Source organism: Chelonoidis abingdonii, chromosome 1 (genome assembly GCF_003597395.2).
Source record: "Chelonoidis abingdonii isolate Lonesome George chromosome 1, CheloAbing_2.0, whole genome shotgun sequence".
Classification (NCBI taxonomy): Eukaryota; Metazoa; Chordata; order Testudines; family Testudinidae; genus Chelonoidis; species Chelonoidis abingdonii.
Window position 1 is genome coordinate 173,287,916 of NC_133769.1, and position 19,543 is coordinate 173,307,458.

Here is a 19,543-nt window from a genome sequence, read left to right on the forward strand (position 1 = left end):
GGCCCTGCAGACTTGAAGACATCTGACTTGTCTAAATAAAACTTAATGGAAGATTACAAAGTCTTCAAGGTAGGCGATGCCTTTTATTATCATATTATTAATATTTTTAATCTTTATTTAAGATTTAGCATTTCTGTGCATTAGAATTTTCAATTTGATTTCTTCCTGTTGCTTTTAACCTAGAGAGGTTTAAGGTGGAGGAAGATTCCCTTGTCTAAACCCAGGACTAAGAGCTAGTCTACATTTAGCATTATGGTAGTACAAACACAATCTGTTTAGAAATGCATGTAGTTAAATCAGTAGAGCCCTTAATGTGTATAAAGGTTCTTATCTTTTCATACCTTATTCATGTAAATATAAACACCATTATATTGATATTACTGTGTTCATGTAAGGGAATTGTACTGCTTTAATTACCTGTTTATAAACTGATAGATTTAGTACTGCTATAGCTATGTCTAGACTACATCTAGGAGTCAGAAGACTTAGGCTTTATGTCTAATAGCTGTCAAAAGACTTCCTGTGTGAACTTTAGCAAGCTACTGAATCCATTTCCTGTTCTGTAAGAAGGTAACAGAACTCGTTGAAAATTTTCCACTGAGAAATGCTGATTTGACAACATTGACATGTTTTGCAGGAGCATACTAATTTTGTTAATATTTTTGATGAAAAAGTATCAAGATATTTCAGAGCACTTCAGTAAGGTCACTTGAATATTTCTGAAACAATTTTTTGAAATTTCCAGTTGGTGGGAGATAATTTATAATATAAAAATCTGAACAAAATGCTTTGGCATTGTTGAAACAAAATGTTTTCAAATTTCATTTGATAGGAAATTTAACTTTTTGTTCTGATTTGGGATGAAGGGAAATTTTAAAATGTCATTTCCTGTGGAACAGACATCCTGAGTTTGGACTAGCTCTAGTGATGATACTTGTGAAGCACATTGACACACAGGTGAAATGCCTGTTTTTTCATATTATGTCAACTGTCTTCAGTTAAGGCTTGATACTTAACCCCTTTGCAGCATTCTTCCCTTTAAGGAAAAAAGGTAAGTTAAAATAAAGAATATAGGCAGCACTGAGTTGAGAAATCAAGCGTACAAAAGTTAACTGTTAAATCACAATGTTAACTTACCACAGAACAATATTTTGTATTTGTTTTCCTTGTTAAATATCAGTCTTAATTTATTCACAGCTAAATTTAGATAAGGCTGTAAAAAGAGATCTAGAAATATAACACTGAGAATACTGTAGTTATTTTAAAGGCCCCCCCCCCCCACACACACACACCAAAAAAAAATTATGGAAATTTGTGGTCCAAATTCAGCTAACTGTGGTACTTGAGTCAGAATATGTGGGTGTTTAAGACTGCATATTTTAGTGAGTAAATGAGACTCCTCATCAAATCACAGAATGTAGGCTAAGAAATGGTATTTCTCTCTCCATTTATCAGCATAATCCAGAAGTGGTGAGCTTCTAATGTTAATGTGCAATAGGATTGGAAGACCCAAGTATGTCTGAGTGGAAGGGGAGAGGGTAGGTATTTTATCTACTATAATAATAGGTAATGTTGGACCAACTGGAGCCAAAAATAATGTCATTCAGTATTGATCCTGATAACTAATCTAAGTGCCAGTTCTTTATCTTCATTGTATTTTCAGTATGGTAGTTCAGGGTTTATATGGGAAGCTTAGATCACTTATGGTTATTTGGTGATTGGCTGTTGGGGGTAGGTAGATTGATGGCAGATAGGTAGACAATAAAATATTAACATAAGGACAGTCAGTTGTAAATCCTGTCCCCACAGTAGTAGCAGGAGGCCCAACAGGAGGCTACCACTGAAGCAAAGAACCAAGATCTGGCTGCACGGTTTTCCCACACCATTTGATAAGAATGGCCATTGGGTTGGATCAGTGGTCCATCTAGCCCAGTATCCTGTCTTCCGATAGTGGCCAATAGCAAGTGCTTCAAAGGGAATCAACAGAACATGGCAATTATCAAATGATCCATCCCATGTCATCCAGTCCCAGCAACATTTACTTTGATTAGGCTGCAACATAGGGGAACAGAGTGGGAACAGCAGAGGTTGGACAAAGCTGGCAAATCCCTGTGCACATCCCAATTACCCAATACGGGAAGACTTTGATTATCCTGATCCCACAGGAAGAAGAAAGTAGTTGGCAGCCTCCTCAATCTCCAAGTCATTGACCTATCTCCTCATATGGTAGCTATTGGTGAACACAGGTACTGCTATCCAAAAAGGGATAGAAAGGGGCTTAGGCCCAGAGGGAAGAGAGAGCACAGAGAAACAGGTAACTTGACAGGGAGGGAGTGTGGCTTACAGCAGACATCTTGAGTAAGAGGAATGGTTTATGGATGGGTGTGAACAGATCTACCTTACGTAGAGAGGGATGTTGATCTGCTAGTATGAACACAGGACTGGGAAGCAGGAGTTCGAGTTCGTATTTGGCCTCTGACGGATGCCCCTTGTGGCCTAGGGCCGCCCCTTAACCTCTCTGTCAGTTTTGCCTTCAGGCTTCAACAATGCCTACTTCACAAGGCTTTGAAGAGTAGTTAATGTGATTTGAACATGGGAGGAGCTATACTGATTATATAATGTTCTTACACAAAGTTTGGCTGTGCAATCTTAATTACTAATTTCCAAGTTACCAATTGCTGCTTGTTTATAATAACTTTATTCAGTACAGTTTGTAGTTGAAATTCTCAGCTCTACATCAGTGCAACTTCTACTGAGAATGTCTTAGACCATGGCTACACTGGCGCTTTACAGCGCTGCAAGTTTCGCGCTCAGGGATGTGAAAAAAACACACCCCTGAGCGCTGCAAGATACAGCACTGTAAAGCCTCAGTGTAAACAGTGCCGCAGCACTGGGAGCATGGCTCCCAGCGCTGCAAGCTACACCTGTAGAGGATGTGGAGTACGTGCGGCGCTGGGAGAGCTCTCTCCCAGCGCTGGCACTGTGACCACACTCGCACTTCAAAGCGCTGCCACGGCAGCGCTTTGAAATTTCAAGTGTAGCCATACCCTTAGTTTTTTAAAGAAAGTAATTAAAAACATTTATGGAAACTGCATAGACTGACTTCTCAAAGTATTTTGCTAGAATTGTAAAAGGTTGTGTAAAATCAATGTTTTTCAAAGTTAAGGTCACGACCTAGTACTGGGTTGTGGCATGTAAGTCACTAGGTCGCTTTGCTCAGCACCCAGACATCCTAGCGTCTCTGGTCAACACTGCCGACTGGGATGTTAAAAGTCTCATCAGCGGTGTTCCCCGGCTAAGGCAGGCTAGTGCCTACCTGCTCCAACACCGCACTATGCCCCGGAAGAGGCCAGCAGCAGGTCCAGCTTCTAGGCAGGGGACTACAGGGCTCTGTGCACTGCCCCGGCCTCAAGCACTCTCATTGGCCTGGAACTGGCCGATGGGAGCTGGGGAGGGGGAGGCCTGTGAGAGAGAGCCACATGGAGCTGCTTGCATGCCTTTGCCTAGGAGCTGGACCTGCTGCTGGCTGCTTCCATGGTGCAGTGCAGTCTGCAGTGCCAGGACAGGCAGGAAGCCTGCCTCTGCACCCTGGCTGTGCCACTGACGGGGATCTGCTGAAGGTAAGTCCATGCCCCAATTCCTGGCCCCCCCAATCCCGGAACCCCTTCCTGCACTCCAAATCCCTCATCTTCGGCTCTACCCCGGAGCCTGCACCTCCAGCCCTGAGCCTCCTCCAACCTGGAGCCCCTTCTGCACTCCAAAGTCCTCATCCCTGGCCCTATCCTAGAGCCTGCACTCTCAGCCCAGAGCCCTGACCCCCTCCCACACCCCAAACCTCTCATCCTCAGCTCTGTTGGCTCACTGACCCAGCATCTGAAATTAGAACATAGAAATAGTACAAACCCCGGAGCCTAGACTATTTTGTGGAACAGAGACCAGTAGGGACCAAGAAACACCAATGCCTCAGGCCCCTGAAAAGGCTAAATTTTGTCAAGTGACCTTTACTGCAAAGAAAGGCAACCCCTCTTTTCTCACACTTCCCCCCCCCCCCACCACCACCCATCACTTCCAATCTAATCTGGGGAAAATTCCTTCCCCACCCTACCTCTGGTGATCGGTTAGACCCTGTTCATATTACCAAGAACTGGTGAGCCAAATACGTGAAGAGAGAAGCTGTAATTATTAGGTGGCTCTTTCCTCCTTACGGCCAGGACAAGTAGCCATGTGACCAAAAAAACAAAACAAAAAAAAACCCAGCATGGTGTGCAGCTGTAGCAGGGTTGAGGTGGGAGTTCGGCAGGGGTCTGCATTACCCTCGGGCTTCCCTCTTGAGGATGGTGGCACAGGGAGTGCCCGGCCTAGGCCTGTTGCGCTTGTGCAGAACTGACCTCAGCCTGAAACTAAAGGCTCCGAAAGGAGAATCTTTGGGCTTGTCTCCCCTGTACTGAGCTCCAGCCCTGTCCCTCTGCTGCGTGCTCCTACGCCCATGCGAGAGCTTCTCCCCTGGCATAGCTAATCCATCTCCCTCCCTGAGAGGTGGTAGTTCCGGTGATGGGAGAAGCTCTCCTGATCACAGGGCTGGCCATAGGCGGGGTTAGGCTTCTTCACACCCCCGCACAACAGCGTCATAGCGCTGTGGGTGTGAAGTGTAGACTTGTCCTTTGTTCTTGAACCTCCACTCTCTGTGCAGAGAGAGCAGCTGGGCCGATGGCGCTGGTGGTGGGAGGTGACGTGGGGGTGTATCGCCCTGACCGTGGGGCACAAGCTGCCCAGGGTTGGGATCAGGGTTGAAGTATCACTAACACCCCACCCCAGCCACCTCCTTCCCCGCAGCAGCGCTCCAGGGGCGGGGCTTCAGCAGGGGGCGGAACTACAGTGCCGGGAGGTGCCTGTTTCCCGCCGGGCCGCGTTAGCTGCTGCTCCCTCGGTGACAGCCACGCACGCAGGTTGTAGACGCTTCGTCCCTTCCGCTGGCTGGTTGTCAGGGTTGCGCGAGCCGGGGAGCGCGGGGGCTGCCAACGGCCCGGCACCGGCTGCCGCTGGGCGGACCATGGGGCTGAGCGAGCGGGAGCGGGCCGGGTGCCGGGCCCTGCTGGAGCTGATGGCGACGGACGAGCTGATGGCGCTGACGGACACGATCACCAACCGCCTGGTGCTGCCGCAGAGCCGACAAGGTGGGTGGGGCCGGGGCCCGGTGGGTAGGAGGGAGGGGCGGGCCCTAGCGCTAGCTCCGCCCCTTTGTTCGGGCGGGCCCCGCCTCGCTCTGGGGGTAGCGCGGCGCCTGAGGCTGCCCCGTGTCTCCGGCCCGGAGCTGCCATCGCCCTGCTCCTGTCACCGCGGCTCCCCTGGGCGTTTGGCTTCTGGCTTCGCCCTGTCACGGGCTCTGCCGCTGCTCAGTCTCGCTCCGCCCATCGCTTGTGTGCGCGCCGGGCAGCGGGGGCTGGGCCGGGGCCCGGGCTCCTAGGCGCGGCCGCAATACGAGTAACGAGCTGTTAGCTGTAGCCCAAGCACCGCTCCGCTCGTCAGCCCTAAGCGAGGCCCCGCCCTGCCCCGCAAGAACAGTTGCGAAAGCGTCTCGTGCTTCGGCTGGTCAGCTGCCGCGCTTCTTCAACAAGTGTGAAAGAGGATGTGGGAGCGAGGGCAGGGACGAGGATGAAACCTTTGTGATCTCTTATGCGCGTGTTGGTACCCAGCTGTTGACTTCACGCAGTTCATGAAGTAATCGCAGCACTCAGATGCCTGTGCTTTTCAAGCATGATGCAGTATTTAAATAGGAAACACTGGGGGTAAATGGACTTTCTAGATATTTTTTCTATTTTATAAGTAATTTTTTTTATATTTTAAAAGAAAATAGTAATTCATAATTCCATGATTAGGTAAATGCTATAGCTATTTTCATAGCCCAAAAATTACACCATGTATGAGCCCTGGAGACTTCATTTGATTGTATCCCTGTTTAGAGCCTCTTTCCTCTGTGGATCTTTCTGTGGGTTAAGCTTGTTTTTTATTAGTGTATTGTGGTATCTGAACAGCATCTGTACTCCATTATGCTAGGCTCTACACAAGCAGGAGAGATATTCATACCAAATCAGCTTTCATGGATTGCTCTCCTCTGGGAGGCATTCAGACTTCTGAACAAATTACCAAGATAGTCAACACTTAACCATCCTCTATGTTTGACAATAGTTGGAGTTAAAAGCCTTTTCATTCTTTATGAAGTAGTGTGTGTCTCATGTAAGTTCTATGCCCTTTAAAAAAAGTAGAGGGGAAGAGGGTAAGGAGCAGGTGTGCGTTACAGCTAACTGAAATACCAGTTAATGCTGCTGCTGGCATGAGTAACTTCTGCTCTAAGTTGTTGAAAGAAACATGCAGTCAGGTGGTAAATAAGTTACTAGCCCACAGGGCAAAGTATCTCTTATTTGTACATCTTGCACCCCTTTTTGTGGACTCATTTTGATTTATGTGACTTTTGCTTTGCTTTAACTTAAGGATTTTTGTAGTATTTGTAGAATACAATAAGGCTAAGTAAAGTTTGCTTTAACTAAACAGTTGTTTCCTAAATATAAGGTGTTCTAAGTTAAACACTAAAGTACTTGATGTGTAACATCAGCCAAAATTAGAATTGGCTACTTTGACTTCTTTAAAGGCTAAATTTGAGCTTCCTAATATTTCCTAACTGAGCAATAAACCCCTGAAAAATAAGAGTTTCCAATAGTAATGTGCTTTCTGTCAGAAAAATTATATTTTAAAAATGGCACCTTCCTACATAGTACAGTGCATCCCCTGGATCTTAAATATTTGGTTATTGTACATTATAAAGATTTATACTTTCATCAGCCTTCACACTTTTGTGGTTTATAGAAGGCTAATCTTACTGAAGTGTGTTCTGTTTATTGCTGGCAGAATCACCGTCTAAGTTCTGATTCTAGAAATCTGCATTGTTGACATGTGAGGTAAAGAATACAGCTTTTTAAATCCCAGTTTGAGTTTACAGAACTAGCTGGCAGTTAACCAAAATGTTCTGTATTATAAATTGATAAAATGTAAATAGGAAAGTCGCTGAGGGCAAGCAGACATTAGAACATTGGTATTTCCCTCTTAAAAATACTTTTTTCTGTGAGGTTACAGTCAGAAAAGTGTATCTCTCCAGGTTCGTAAAATAATTATAGATTGATTAAAAACTCAGCTGTTCGGAATGACCATAAAAGTCTCTCTATTCTGTTAAATCCTCCTCTCTCCTTCAACCTGTACCTATACTGTTCCTTTCCTGGAAATCAGAGGAGCCTTGCAGCATGTTCTGAAGGACATCAGATCCAGGTTTAGGCAGACCAATGGTGGAAGTTACTTTAGGTTCGATTCCAGTGATCACAACTGTTGTAGAATCATTGGGAGTGGGGTGGAGGAAGTTTGTAGTATCAAGAGCTAAATAATTTAGGTCAAAGCCAACTTAAATATTAACCCAAAATAAGTTGTTAGCTAATGCATCTCAGTGAACATGTGCAGGGTGTCCTTTGCCTGAAATAAGTTGGCTGCTGTGTACTGCAGTAGCTGGAGTTTCCAGATCACTTGAAAGTGTAGCCCCATTTGGAGCACATTCTGTGAGTGGTAAGATAAACATTCTAAAAGGGTTATCCTTTTGACAAGCTCAAATAAAGCCCCTTTGGCAATCACTGGACATCCAGAAAGAACTGGGGGCTCCAGCAAAACACTCTGCTTGCATACGTGATTAATGCATGCAAGCAGAGAGTTTGAGCCAGTGGAGTTGTTACAGCCAGGTTGCTTCCACAGCCTATAAGCATTTGTCTCTGTCTTGCATGGTTTGAGTTTCATCTAGACCCACATGAATTATTTTTCCAGCAGATAGTTTATCCAAAAATGTAATTTCAGGGCACCAAAACCATTAGTATATTAGGGAAGAATTTAGTGAATAGTTCTGGCTGGAAGAAAAGAGAATTTGTTTGAAAAAATCAAAACTGTATTGAGTGTTTTGAAACAATTTTTTGACTTTTTATTTGAAAATGTTTTGTTTAGGAATTTAGCTTTACTTATTAAAACCACCCAAAATGGTGAGACACACCCAAAATATGGGTGGGGAGGGAAAATCCTTTTGAGTAAAAAAAAAAATTTTGTTTAATTCAAAATGAATGAATATATAAATAATATGTTTTCTTTTTCGTGAGGAAAGTTTAAAAAAAATCAGTTTAGATTTGAACTCCTTTTTTGAGGATCTTCAATTTGGCCCCCAAACAAACTGTTCAGCTCTAGTTTCAGCTAGTTAGGTCTTATTCAAGCATCAGTTTCTGTTAGGCCATTGAGGCAACAGATCAATTTCAGGCTTTTCCATATGGCCTGCTGAATGCCTTTCAACCATATTTGCATGAGTTTGTTACTGATCATCACTGAGGAAAATGTTCAAGTTGAAATTTTTACTTTAGTTAGAAAATCAACAGATTGGTTTTCTAATGAGAGAAGCAGTTGCTGACTTAGCTTTCTTTATTTCCAGAAGCCATTCATGCAATTTTAGTTTACAGTCAAAGTGTAGAAGAACTCTTGAAACGAAAAAAAGTCTATCGAGAAATAATTTTTAAATACCTGGCAAAAGAAGGAGTTGTGGTGCCACCTTGTTCTGAAAAACACCGGCTCATTCATCATGCAAAGCAATACTGGAGTGGGCAGCTGACAGATCATGTTGCAGAGACAGAGGATGTTAATCCGAATAAACAGGTGAGTTTTATGTTCTGAAAGGCCTAAGAATATTGCCTGTGTGGAACAGCTATTGCTTGTAAGTTCGTTGACTCTTTTTTCCTCAGCCAAACTGAGATGGTTGTGTTTTCCTGCTGTTTATAGTGGAACTGAAATTTTTCTTGGTTTAAAAGCTTCACTTAATAAAAAAAAGTATCCTCTCATATTTGCACATTGAATCTTATATCTGGAAAATCTGTAACTATCTTGATAGATGAAATGCCCTTTGTTTTTTGGTGTCCGAGTACGTAATTAACGTGTTGTATCTTCCTCACAACAACTGACTTTGAATTGCAAGGCGTGGAATCAGTAGGACACAAATTAAGACAAAATAGTACATCAGAGTCTGGATAATTCTAAAGATGGAGGTGTGACTGCCACAGAGTTAATGGACATGGGACGCTCCATAAACTTCACAAATGTTCTGAGAAGTGTTCTGAAAGTTTAGTCTCAATTGTTGGGAAAATAAACTATGCGCCTCTCTCTCTTTATTTGTTTTTTAAGCTGCCTGTCTCCCACTTTGCCAAGCGACAATAGCACCAAAACAGCACTGCTGCTCCTAGTTTTTAACTAACAGGTCACATGACAAATCATTTTGTTAGCTGCTCCAATAGCTGTTAACTTTTTGCAAGCCATCTTCCTTTCCGTTCCTGGTATCTAAGGAAAGTGGAGAGTGAAATGCATGATGGATGTTGAAAAACTGTAACTCTTCTGAAACTTTAGGATTGGTGGCAGTACTACCATTGCTACTGAACAGGTCTCTTTCTAACCTCTGCTTAATATGATGTGACTAGATTTGCCTCATTATCAACAAGTTTGTGGGTGATCTGAACTTCCTCCTCATTGTATTTTGCAAAATATGTGTTTTTGTTTGGTTGTTTTTTTAGTTTATCATCATTCTTGGATCTAAAGTTTCTAACTCAAGGTGGCCATGATTACTGTTAAGCAGTTGTGTGACTCAAAGATATAATGGTCACCAACCTGACTGTCAACGAGCTCTGTAGCTACTGATGTGCAACTTTGCTGACTTGTTCCCTTGAGGGAAGTAATTTGTCATGTATAAATGCTACTGTTTAAGTGGCAAAAATATAATTGCTATTGTGCACAACACTCACTGCCCCCACAGAATTTACAATCTAAAAGACAGACTCAGAAGATGGGACATGCTAAGGAACCTAGTTCTTCTGTTGCCTCAATAATGTACCATACTATAAGGCTTGTGTTTTTGTGACTCTGTTTTGGAAGCTTTCTATAAAGCAGCAAGAGTGAAAACAACTTGCATTATTTAAGAAAGTGAAGGATGGATGACTGGGAATTAGATACAGTAAAAGTAAAGTGAGTTAAGTACTCATTCAGAGAAATGCAGAAAGAATGGGAAATTCAGCTGTGCTTTATAGTCAGGCTTCTCCTTCCACTTATCCCTTGCAGCAGGAGTAGGGGTGAGAAGTCATGGCATTATAAATCTGGAATATATATTTAATCTAAAATATGAAATTCAAACACAAAAGTTATTACCCAAACTTGATTCCAGAGTTAATGATCACGATCTTAGCAGAAGCTTAGTTGAACTTGCTTCTGGCTTGGCCTGCTTTTAAGGAATGCTGTTAATTGGCAAGTACCAGAGGATGTAGATATGTGTTGTTGGTATCTCACTCAACAAATGCGGACAAAAAAATGAGCAATTCATCCTACAGATCTAATTCCTGTTTGGAACGTGGGCTTGGCATTATTAGGTTAGAACTTATTGGAAAATTAAGGATCTTTTTGTCACAAAGTTTCAGTCATTAAAATTCGGTTAAGAAACCAGCCTGTATTGTAAGAAAAAGCAAAGGATATGTCTCTAAGAACAATGTTGGTTCGAGACATGCGCCTACCTGAGAGACAACTGGATAACTGTCTAGTCCTCCTCTATGCAGATCCCTGACTTGCATGAATTCACTCTCCCTTTATCTGGGAAAGTATTTTTTTTCTCTCGATGACAGAAAACTTCCTTTTCTGAATCCCAGTATCAGCCAAAGGTATCTTTAAAAGTAACCTGCCAGTCTACTTGAAATATAACAACTTATGAAGACAAATATTTGTCTTCATATTTCTTCCTCCTCTGCACACGGTAACACGCACAGCCATAAAACACAAAGATTCTAATTTTCATTGTCCCCCAATAGCTTTCTTAACCATTGCTATTCTTGGTTTCATTTTATTAAATTTATAGCACTTTATCCCTATTCTGTCCTCAATGAGATCTTGCCCTTGCTACTGGCTACATATAACAACTTAGTTTCTGCTTTCATCCCCATCATTCTCAGCTGCATTTGCAGGACAGACTGCAGCCTCGCCGGGCTGCTTCAAGGAAATAACCCTTCAGGTTAGTATTGGTTTGGTCGCTTTATTTCTAATATTTAGCAGTTACATAGATTCCTCCTCTGTAGGTCTTAGAAATGCTTTGCAAAGGCAGGTAAGTTTAATTTCCACCTGTAAAAACAGGGAAACCAGGGATAAAGAAGTTAAGTGACTTGCCCAAGATACACAGTGAATTAGCGGAGAACCTAGTATTAACAGTGTCCTCTGCTCTTTCTGTTTGACCATGCTGCCTTGAGATTTTTAAACAAGTTAAATTTAGTTTGTGTGAGGAGCTGTGTTGATCTCTTCAGACTATTCTTTGTATTCTTTCATGCTGGCAATGTTTGTTTTGGGCTACTATTTTAAAATATATTTTCTAGTAGACTTAGTGCTGATGAAAGGGTGCAGTAATGATATCCTTGGAGACTATGATTTGGACACTTTTCTATCAGAAACATGGTGAAGATCAGACTCCCTTCACACAGGTGACCAGGCAGCTTTCCGTTGGTACTGACTTTCTGTCACTAACAAAACCAATCTAGGTTCAAGTAGGTAATCTAGAGGTGAAAAGTTTTATATCCCAATAATCCTCTGAGCTATCCAGTTCTTCCCGGGTTACTGATTTTCTTTTTGTTACCATCTTCTACTGCCTTGGATTGAAATAGCAGGTAGGTTCTGAGATACTCCAGCAGCTTCAAATGTTGCATCAAGGATGCGCACAGAATGACTGACTGATACTGATCAGGATTGGATGTGTTTATCTGGTCATTTGAGGGTGCAAAGTATAAAGGCAGCTTGCTAGTATCTGTCAAAGAGAAATACAAGGGAGACATTGAGGATAGAGTTAATTACTCTGGCCACCTTTAGTATGAGAAGTGCTACCATTGCTCCCAAGTAAATGAGGATATCTGTTCGTTGAAGGTACGTATTGTAAGGCATTGCCATAATCTTAGATTTTAAGTGTAAATCTTAGCTAGAATTTACTTGTACAGACAACTCCTTTTTACACAGCAAGACTAAATCTTACTCTTTATAAACTATGTGAAAAATCTTGGCCCCATTGAAGTAAGTGGCAGAACTGCCATTGACTTCAACTGAGCTAGGATTTCATCCAGAGTTGCTGAGTTTATTACTTAAACCAACTTTAAGTACCTTCTCATTTCTCTTAAAAGTAACTACTTCAAGTACTATATTTCTAGAGTGACTATTAAGGGGATTTCTGGGCGTCAGCTATGGACAAGCACGCAGAATCTTCATTATTTAAGAAGAGAGGTTTAGGTTTGACTTCCTTGCTTTATTCCTTCTCAAGCATTTTGTCTGGAAAACTCAGGAATGTGCAAAATAGAAAATAAAATGTTAGCACACAGCAAATCTTTTGAGGTGTATTAAAGATGTGTATAGTAAGTAGCAAGCTTCTGTATTAAAGCCTGCTAAAATCTTCTAAGAAAAATAAGTGCTTTTTTTCCCTTTGATTACAGAGCTATGAACAGAGACAAAAACAACAGGAAGAGAATGATTGGAACAGACTAGGAAGAGAATTCTGTCAGTGGTTCTTTGAACTTCTCAACTCTCAGCATCCTTTGGGGAGACAATCCAAAGAAAAGTGGGGACCACAGCATTTCTGGGAGGATGTCAAACTGAAATTTTGTTACAACACATTAGAAAAAAACATGGAAGAATATGTTGGTGCAGAATTGGTGAGCCTCCGTTTACTCTCATTGGTGAAAGAGGAGTATCTCTTACTGAACCCCAACTTGGATGCTGGTGGACTGAAGTGTGTAATTTCTCCACATGGGTTAGTAGTGGTGGCGGTAGCTGGCACTGTACATAGAGGCAACGTTTGCTTGGGCATCTTTGAACAAATCTTTGGACTCATCCGCTGTCCAGTGAGCGAAAATACCTGGAAAATAAAATTAGTGAACCTTAAAATAGTTGGAGAAAATGCTCTGGAGCCTGGGACACAAGTGCAAAAGCCTTCCATAAAATATGAATCGAATGAACTGCAAGAGCTATATGATGGGAAAGAACTGAGCTTGGTTGAACCTTGAATTCTGAGCAATGTGCATACAGAATTGGGGGAATAACAATTGTTTGAAAAACAATACAGCAGTTGTAGTGAATTCTTGAATGTTTAAATGACTTCAGACTTGTGGTGATGTCTGTTTCTTTAGTCAGGTTTGCTAAGTTGATAACATGCCAAAGTACTGAGTGAAATACACTTAAAGAGCCCCACTGCTTTTGGGCACCCGTCCTCCATACTAACATGTAGTTGAAAAAGTTGCTTCAGGACTTAGAACCGCACAACATATATTTAGAAATGAAATAACTTTATTTTTCTTTCTATTTGATGTGTTCTTTTCATCACATAAGTCCACGGGGACTTATAATAGCATATGGAGCTTCTCCCGAGGCCACGACTTAAAGTTGGACCCCAATTGTGTTGGAAAGTCATTGCCTTCAGGTGGCCACTTAAAAGTGCATTAGGATTGTTGGTCTGATTTCTTAATGGGCCAATAACCCCACAAAACTGGCAGCCTTGTTGGCAGTTCCAGGGGAGAAGTCAAGTACTGAATGCATGAAGAGAATTTTCCTCTTTGTTTTAAAATTGTTTCCTTCACTAAAAAATAGAGAGAACTTAATATGGTGTGGGGAAGCTAACCCTGCTGCTGACAGTGCTTTTCCTGTGCTGAATTGATCGTTAAGTTTCCAGTGTTGTCATTTATTTTCCATTTTCCAGTAGCATTTACCTCACTTCTGCAATAAAAAACACCCTGCTCCCAAAATTAAATGGGTGACATTGCATCCATTTCTTGCATTGACTCTCTGGGGGATCAAGGGGTTAACATTAGAATTTAGTCTATCAATTTAAGCTTCATATAAAGCCAGATGTTTTGATAGGGTATTTGTTTTGTATACAGCTTACAGGAGAGTTTAATGTAATAGCTTACGTGTGGTGGTTCTCTCAAAATCAAGAATTGTATCCCATTACTGCAGACTTATTAAACTGGATATGTGAGGTTTTTAAAACATGGAAGCTGGAACAACTTTTCCAGATTTTCCAGATAAGCTTGGTCTTCCATTGGCACAAGTAATAGCAGTTCAGGGGTTAAACGGAATTCAGGTAACTTCAATAACTACACTTCTGTGTTTTCTTAATGTGTTTAAAAGTAACACAAAAGATCACACAAAATCTTTTCTGTTTACTTGCTTTGAGTATTTGACCGTTGTTTGATCAATTTCGTTATTTCTCGAATAATTATTTCCTATTTGTGTGGCGTATCTCACAACGTGGGAGAGAAGTTTGCACTTTAAAGAAATGCTTAAATGTGGTTAAAACTTGTAAAAAGTAGCAGGAAGACACGAGGCAGATGTGATGCCTAAAAAACAGTTCTCAAACTCACTTTTGTGAACCAACTGATTTCTAGTTGTCCCTTTAACAACAAGATTTATTTAAAAAGAATGTGATTATATACTGAGTGAAGGACAGTTTTTGAAACATTGTTTCCTAGTGAACTGTTGAGGTAATTAAGAAAAAGTAGCTTTCATTCTTACATTCCTTTGAAGCACTTCACTTTCCTTGCATGTGTGTAATCTACTAGTTTCAAGTTATTGGTAGCCATGCATACCTATCAAAGGGGAGGGAGTGGGGGAAGTTTCTACATACTCAAGATTTTGACTTTTGGAGTGCAGAGGAGGAAATAACTGTGAAAACCAAAGACTAAAAACAGTGCCTCTTTTGATTATGTAGAGATGCTCCCTCTTTGAATATTAAAGCAAATTTCTTGTCTCCTGTAGAAGTGTACTGTACCTTCCCTTCTTGCTAAAATTAATGGCATTTCTAAACATGCACTAACTAATAATATGAAGATTACATTAAAAATGTAACTAGTTGTCCTTGCGAAATTAAAATTATGCTAGTGTTTATGCTTTATGAACTCACTTCACTCACAACTACAGAAAGTGCTCAAACAAACAACTGCAAAAGAGAGGAATACAGCTAAATGGAACTTCTATATTTCATTCATGTTTTACAACTAAGTTAACTAGCATGTAGGGAACTCTCTTCAGTTACATAACATTATAAGTATTTTGTGCTCCTCTTCTGGTGTTTAAGACTTTTACCCAGAAGAGGAATGGAGAAAGCAGAGAGCAACACCACCATACAAACTTGATGGGAAGTGGTTGCCTTCAGTTCTCTCTGCATAGGCCTGCCTGCTGTTAGTTTCAACTTTGCTAAACACCTTTTTGCAGGGTTTGTGGAAAGATGGTTGTGATGCTGTGTACCTCAGGGAACCCCAACACTTCCATGTTCATCTTTATAAAATGATTGTGTGGAATCCAATGCAGTTTGTCATGTTGGTTGTCTTCGGAAGGCTCATAATGCACTGAGCATGGTTGTTATAGTACAGAGGTAGGTGAACTGATTTTCAGTGGCACTCACACTGCCTGGGTCCTGGCCACTGGTACAGGGGGCTCTGCATTTTAATTTAATTTTAAATGAAGTTTCTTAAACAGTTTAAAAACCTTATTTAATTTACATAGTTTAGTTATATATTATACACTTATAAAAAGAGAGCTAAAATTGTTAAAATGTATTACTGGCACGCGAAACCTTAAATTAGAGTGAATAAATGAAGACTCGGTATACCACTTCTCAAAGGTTGCCGACTCCTGTTATAGTAATTATTACAGTAATGTTATAGTAAGGTTATAATTTCATGTACATAGTTATAAGGCTGAAAATGTATCCTCAGGGCTTAAAGCAAGCCCATGCAAAAACTCTCCAAGAACAGAGGCAGTTCACACCTCATCAGGGCATGGATGGGACAAACCCAGCCCAGCCTTACAGAAACAATGGACGCTGGCTTAGGCAGCAACAAAAGAATCTGTTAGATCCTCGAGGGAATCACCCCTTCCTTTGGGTAGTTCAGGACTGCAATGAGGTATTGCTCACCTGACTCTGAAGGGGGAGGAGAGGACAAAGCACAGGGGAAAGAAAGGACATTATAAAAAGGGGAGACATTTTGCCATGGGGTCTCTCTTCCACCTACATCTACAGACACCAACACTACAAAGCGACTGAAACACTGATCAAGGGGGAGAGCCTGAGTGAAAAGTAACCAGCCAACCTGTGGTGAAAAGCATCTAAGTTTTTAAGGACCTTAAAAGTGTTAAAAGCAAAACACATTCTAAGCTGATCTTATTTCATTTCACGAAATCTGACTTGTTATACTTTGACTTATAATCACTTAAAATCTACCTTTATAGTTAATAAATCTGTTTGTTTATTCTACCTGAATCAGTGTATTTGGTTTGCAGTGTGTCAGAGACTCCTCTTGGGAGAACAAGTCTGGAACATATCAATTTCTTTGTCAAATTGATGAACTTATCAGCTTGCAGCGTCCAGGGGGCATAACTGGATGCTGCAAGATGGAAGTTCCTAGGGTTGTTTCTGGGACCGGAGATATTGGCTAGTGTCATTCACTTGCAAGTAGCTGGGAGCAACTTACATGCCAGACGCTCTGCATGAACAGCCCAGGAGTGGGGGTTCTCGCAGCAGAGCAGGGTAAGGCTGGCTCCCAGGGTCAGGGATTAGAGTGGCGTAGCAGATCACCAGTCCAGATAACTCCAGAGGGGAACATCACAATAGTTGAGGTGAGTGTCGAGGTGCGTGGCAGGCTGTCTGGAATGGCTCACGATCATGGGTACCAAACTCAGCACAGAGTGTTAGAAACCAGGGCACAAACATCAAACTGGTTGTGTGTTCTATAATTAGATTCAGCAGCCAAGTATCAAGAGTGAACTCGTCAAGCATTATATCAGCCTTAACATGGAGTAACAGACAGTCATCTTGAGCACTCTGGTCTGTCTTGCTATGCAGGTTACTCCTGAATAGTCTCAAAGGACCAGTCAGTTACCCCAGGTCACTTGTACCTTAGATCTTTCACCAAAGACAATGGTTGTAGCCAATTCTGTGATAAACTATCTAAAGGTTTATTCACTGGGAAAAAGAACATAGAATGATTTCAAAGGTTAAAGCCAGTAAACATATAAAAATGAGTTACAGTCTTAGGTTTAAAAAGATAACAGGAGCTGCTGTATTATGAAAGCTCTACATGTCCTTTAGGGCTAACCCAAGGTAAACAGCTTGGGGGATTCCTTGCTTAAGCTTAGAAGTGTTGCTATCTCCAAATTCCAAGCAGCACAGTGATACAGTTCCTTCAGATCAGGTATTTTTATTCCCTTCCCCCAGAATTCAAACTGTGATGTGTTTGTGTATGTCCCCTCTTTGTGGGTGTGGGGGAGCTGTCATAAGTAGATAGGTAAGGGTTAATTTTCTTTTACCTGTAAAGGGTGAACAAAGGGGGAACCAAACACCTGACCAGAGGACCAATCAGAGACCTGGATTTTTTTTTAAGAGTCTGGGAGGGAACTGGAAACTCGGGGTCTTTTTGTTTTCCTCGGCTGTGAGTAAACAAGCTTTCTTCTAACTCCATCTTCTTTCAAGTATTCTATTATCAAGTGTGAGTACAAAGGAACAGTTCCTCTGTACTCACACTTGATAATAGAATACTTGAAAGAAGTATTGCTAGCACAAACTATGGAGTTATAAAGCAATTTTGTTTTCTTTTTATTTTGTACGATCAACACTTAGGAAACATTGCTGTACTTGAACAGATAAGATGACAGATTTACAGAGCACTAAACAGCCCAGACTGGTAACAGCAAGATCTTGGGAGCTAGAGATGAAAAGCCTTGAGAGCACAAGGCCCATCAACCAACCAAGGCAAGTTCCACTCTCTGATTAAGGACGCATCAGATATTTAAGTGATATATATAGGCAAAATGCCACCAAGAATGAGAAATAGGGTGGGGATCAGAATGCTGTTACTACAATAATTCTTATCATATAGGGAAGGAGAACAATGATTAAATGATGGAATATTTATACCAACAAAATAGCCATTGTCTTTGAATAGTTCATCTAAGATTGTAACATTTTGAAATTGTCATTGACCTGGATTTGATTATAATTATACTAATTTAATTGTTCTTGGATGAATTAAAATTTGTTATGTAAACTGCTCCAAATGAGCTGGCAATTAATTCCTGAATGCTAGGACAAACTATTAGCATTGAACCACACTTGGTTCTTATTCAGTTTTCAAATGTCAGAACTATTAAGAAAGATAGGCCTAATGCACACTAGGGATAGCAGTTGTACTGTACATTCCTCCACTCCTTGCATAGAGATCACGCAATCTTGACTAATAGACCCCCAGCTATTTACAATATGCATAATGGTATTTTGGTGACACCTTGTGGCAGTTTCATTGTGTGCTTGTATTTCTGGCTCACCTTTAATCTCCAGCGCTGACATGAGAGAGGAAGCAAGGAAAATGACTGGAATGTGTTTAGGCTTGATCAGAAGAAAAGCACTAGGCTTCTCTGCAGCATTCTATTTTATCTTTTCAATTGGTCAGAGATCCAAGTGCCTGATATTTCTACCCCATCAGAGAGAACGTTTGGAGGCAAGCCACCTGCCATTGATAAAAATCATAACACTGTCTCACTGTTTTGAAGATCTGCCCTTCTCCCTTCTGGTCAATGAAGTCAAGCTGTGATAGCAGGGAACGCACATTGTTGCTAGGGTCATGCAGGGAAATGTTATCTGTGACAGCTGCCAAAGAGAGGACTGCCTGGCAACAACATTTCAACTGACTTGTTAAACATGTTTCTTAGACTCTGGCTCCCAGTAGGTTTAGAATGTCAGGACTGAATGTAGAGAACCTTAATGGCAATAGAATAGATATCCCTTCACCTGCCTACCTCGGTGACTGCAGATCTTAACAATTGCTTCTCAAACTAAATTGGAAGAGGAATTGCTTTCAGTCAGTGGTAGCAAGTAGCTGGGGTATGGTGTACAATTGTGATGCTTCCACTATTTTAAGTAGAGAAAACCCGTACTCAGGAACACCTAACAAAAAACATACTCTCACATTCAGGATAGAATATGACACGTTAAGTACTTTCCATTTTGTTTTTAGGACTTAGAATTTAGCCATGACGTACTAGAGCTACTAGGTTCTGTCCTCTCGAAGCCTATTTAGAGAGAGAGCAGGTAGTATGTAGATCATGAGTGCCATAGATCATAGTTATGTAGAGATTGTCATGCTGTGGTCTTCTGAAGGAGATTAGGGCATTTGTTAGTTGTCTGCGGAGAACTGTGTGGTCAGCTGAACTGGCTCCTGCTCTTTTCCATCCTTCAAGTTGCATTACAAGACAGCTAACAATACACTAAAAACTTTACAATTATTAATTTACATTACAGTAGCTAATATTACTTTTCTATGTGAACAGCTGCTGTCATTGCAATCTCAAATTGGAGGGGACATGATGGGTGGGAGGGACTGCAACTGGAAGGGGAGATGGACCCCAAGACAATCTTAGTTTTATCCCC

The 19,543-nt window shown here is 41.4% G+C and overlaps 1 protein-coding gene and 1 long non-coding RNA gene across 2 annotated transcripts; one reads left to right on the forward strand and one right to left on the reverse strand.

Moving 5' to 3' along the window:
* Nucleotides 1–710: 710 nt before the first annotated feature.
* On the reverse strand, nt 711–4,991 carry LOC142047815 (uncharacterized). Its single transcript, XR_012657073.1, has 3 exons — nt 4,943–4,991; nt 1,884–1,967; nt 711–1,036 (listed from the first exon to the last, which is right to left on the reverse strand). It is a non-coding gene; the product is annotated as an uncharacterized LOC142047815 (long non-coding RNA).
* On the forward strand, nt 4,273–16,381 carry C1H3orf38 (chromosome 1 C3orf38 homolog). Its single transcript, XM_032795090.2, has 4 exons — nt 4,273–5,174; nt 8,504–8,724; nt 12,561–14,725; nt 14,881–16,381. The coding sequence occupies exons 1-3, from the start codon at nt 5,051–5,053 to the stop codon at nt 13,128–13,130; spliced, it is 915 nt and encodes a 304-aa protein (XP_032650981.1). The 5' UTR covers nt 4,273–5,050; the 3' UTR covers nt 13,131–14,725; nt 14,881–16,381.
* The last annotated feature ends 3,162 nt before the right edge of the window (nt 16,382–19,543 follow it).

What these genes read in the sequence shown, in the direction of transcription:
- C1H3orf38 (XM_032795090.2), top strand. Translation starts at nt 5,051, where the DNA reads ATGGGGCTGAGCGAGCGGGAGCGGGCCGGGTGCCGGGCCCTGCTGGAG. An exon ending in GCTGCCGCAGAGCCGACAAG is followed by an intron (nt 5,175 to 8,503) that starts GTGGGTGGGGCC and finishes CTTTATTTCCAG; the next exon opens with AAGCCATTCATGCAATTTTA. An exon ending in ATGTTAATCCGAATAAACAG is followed by an intron (nt 8,725 to 12,560) that starts GTGAGTTTTATG and finishes CTTTGATTACAG; the next exon opens with AGCTATGAACAGAGACAAAA.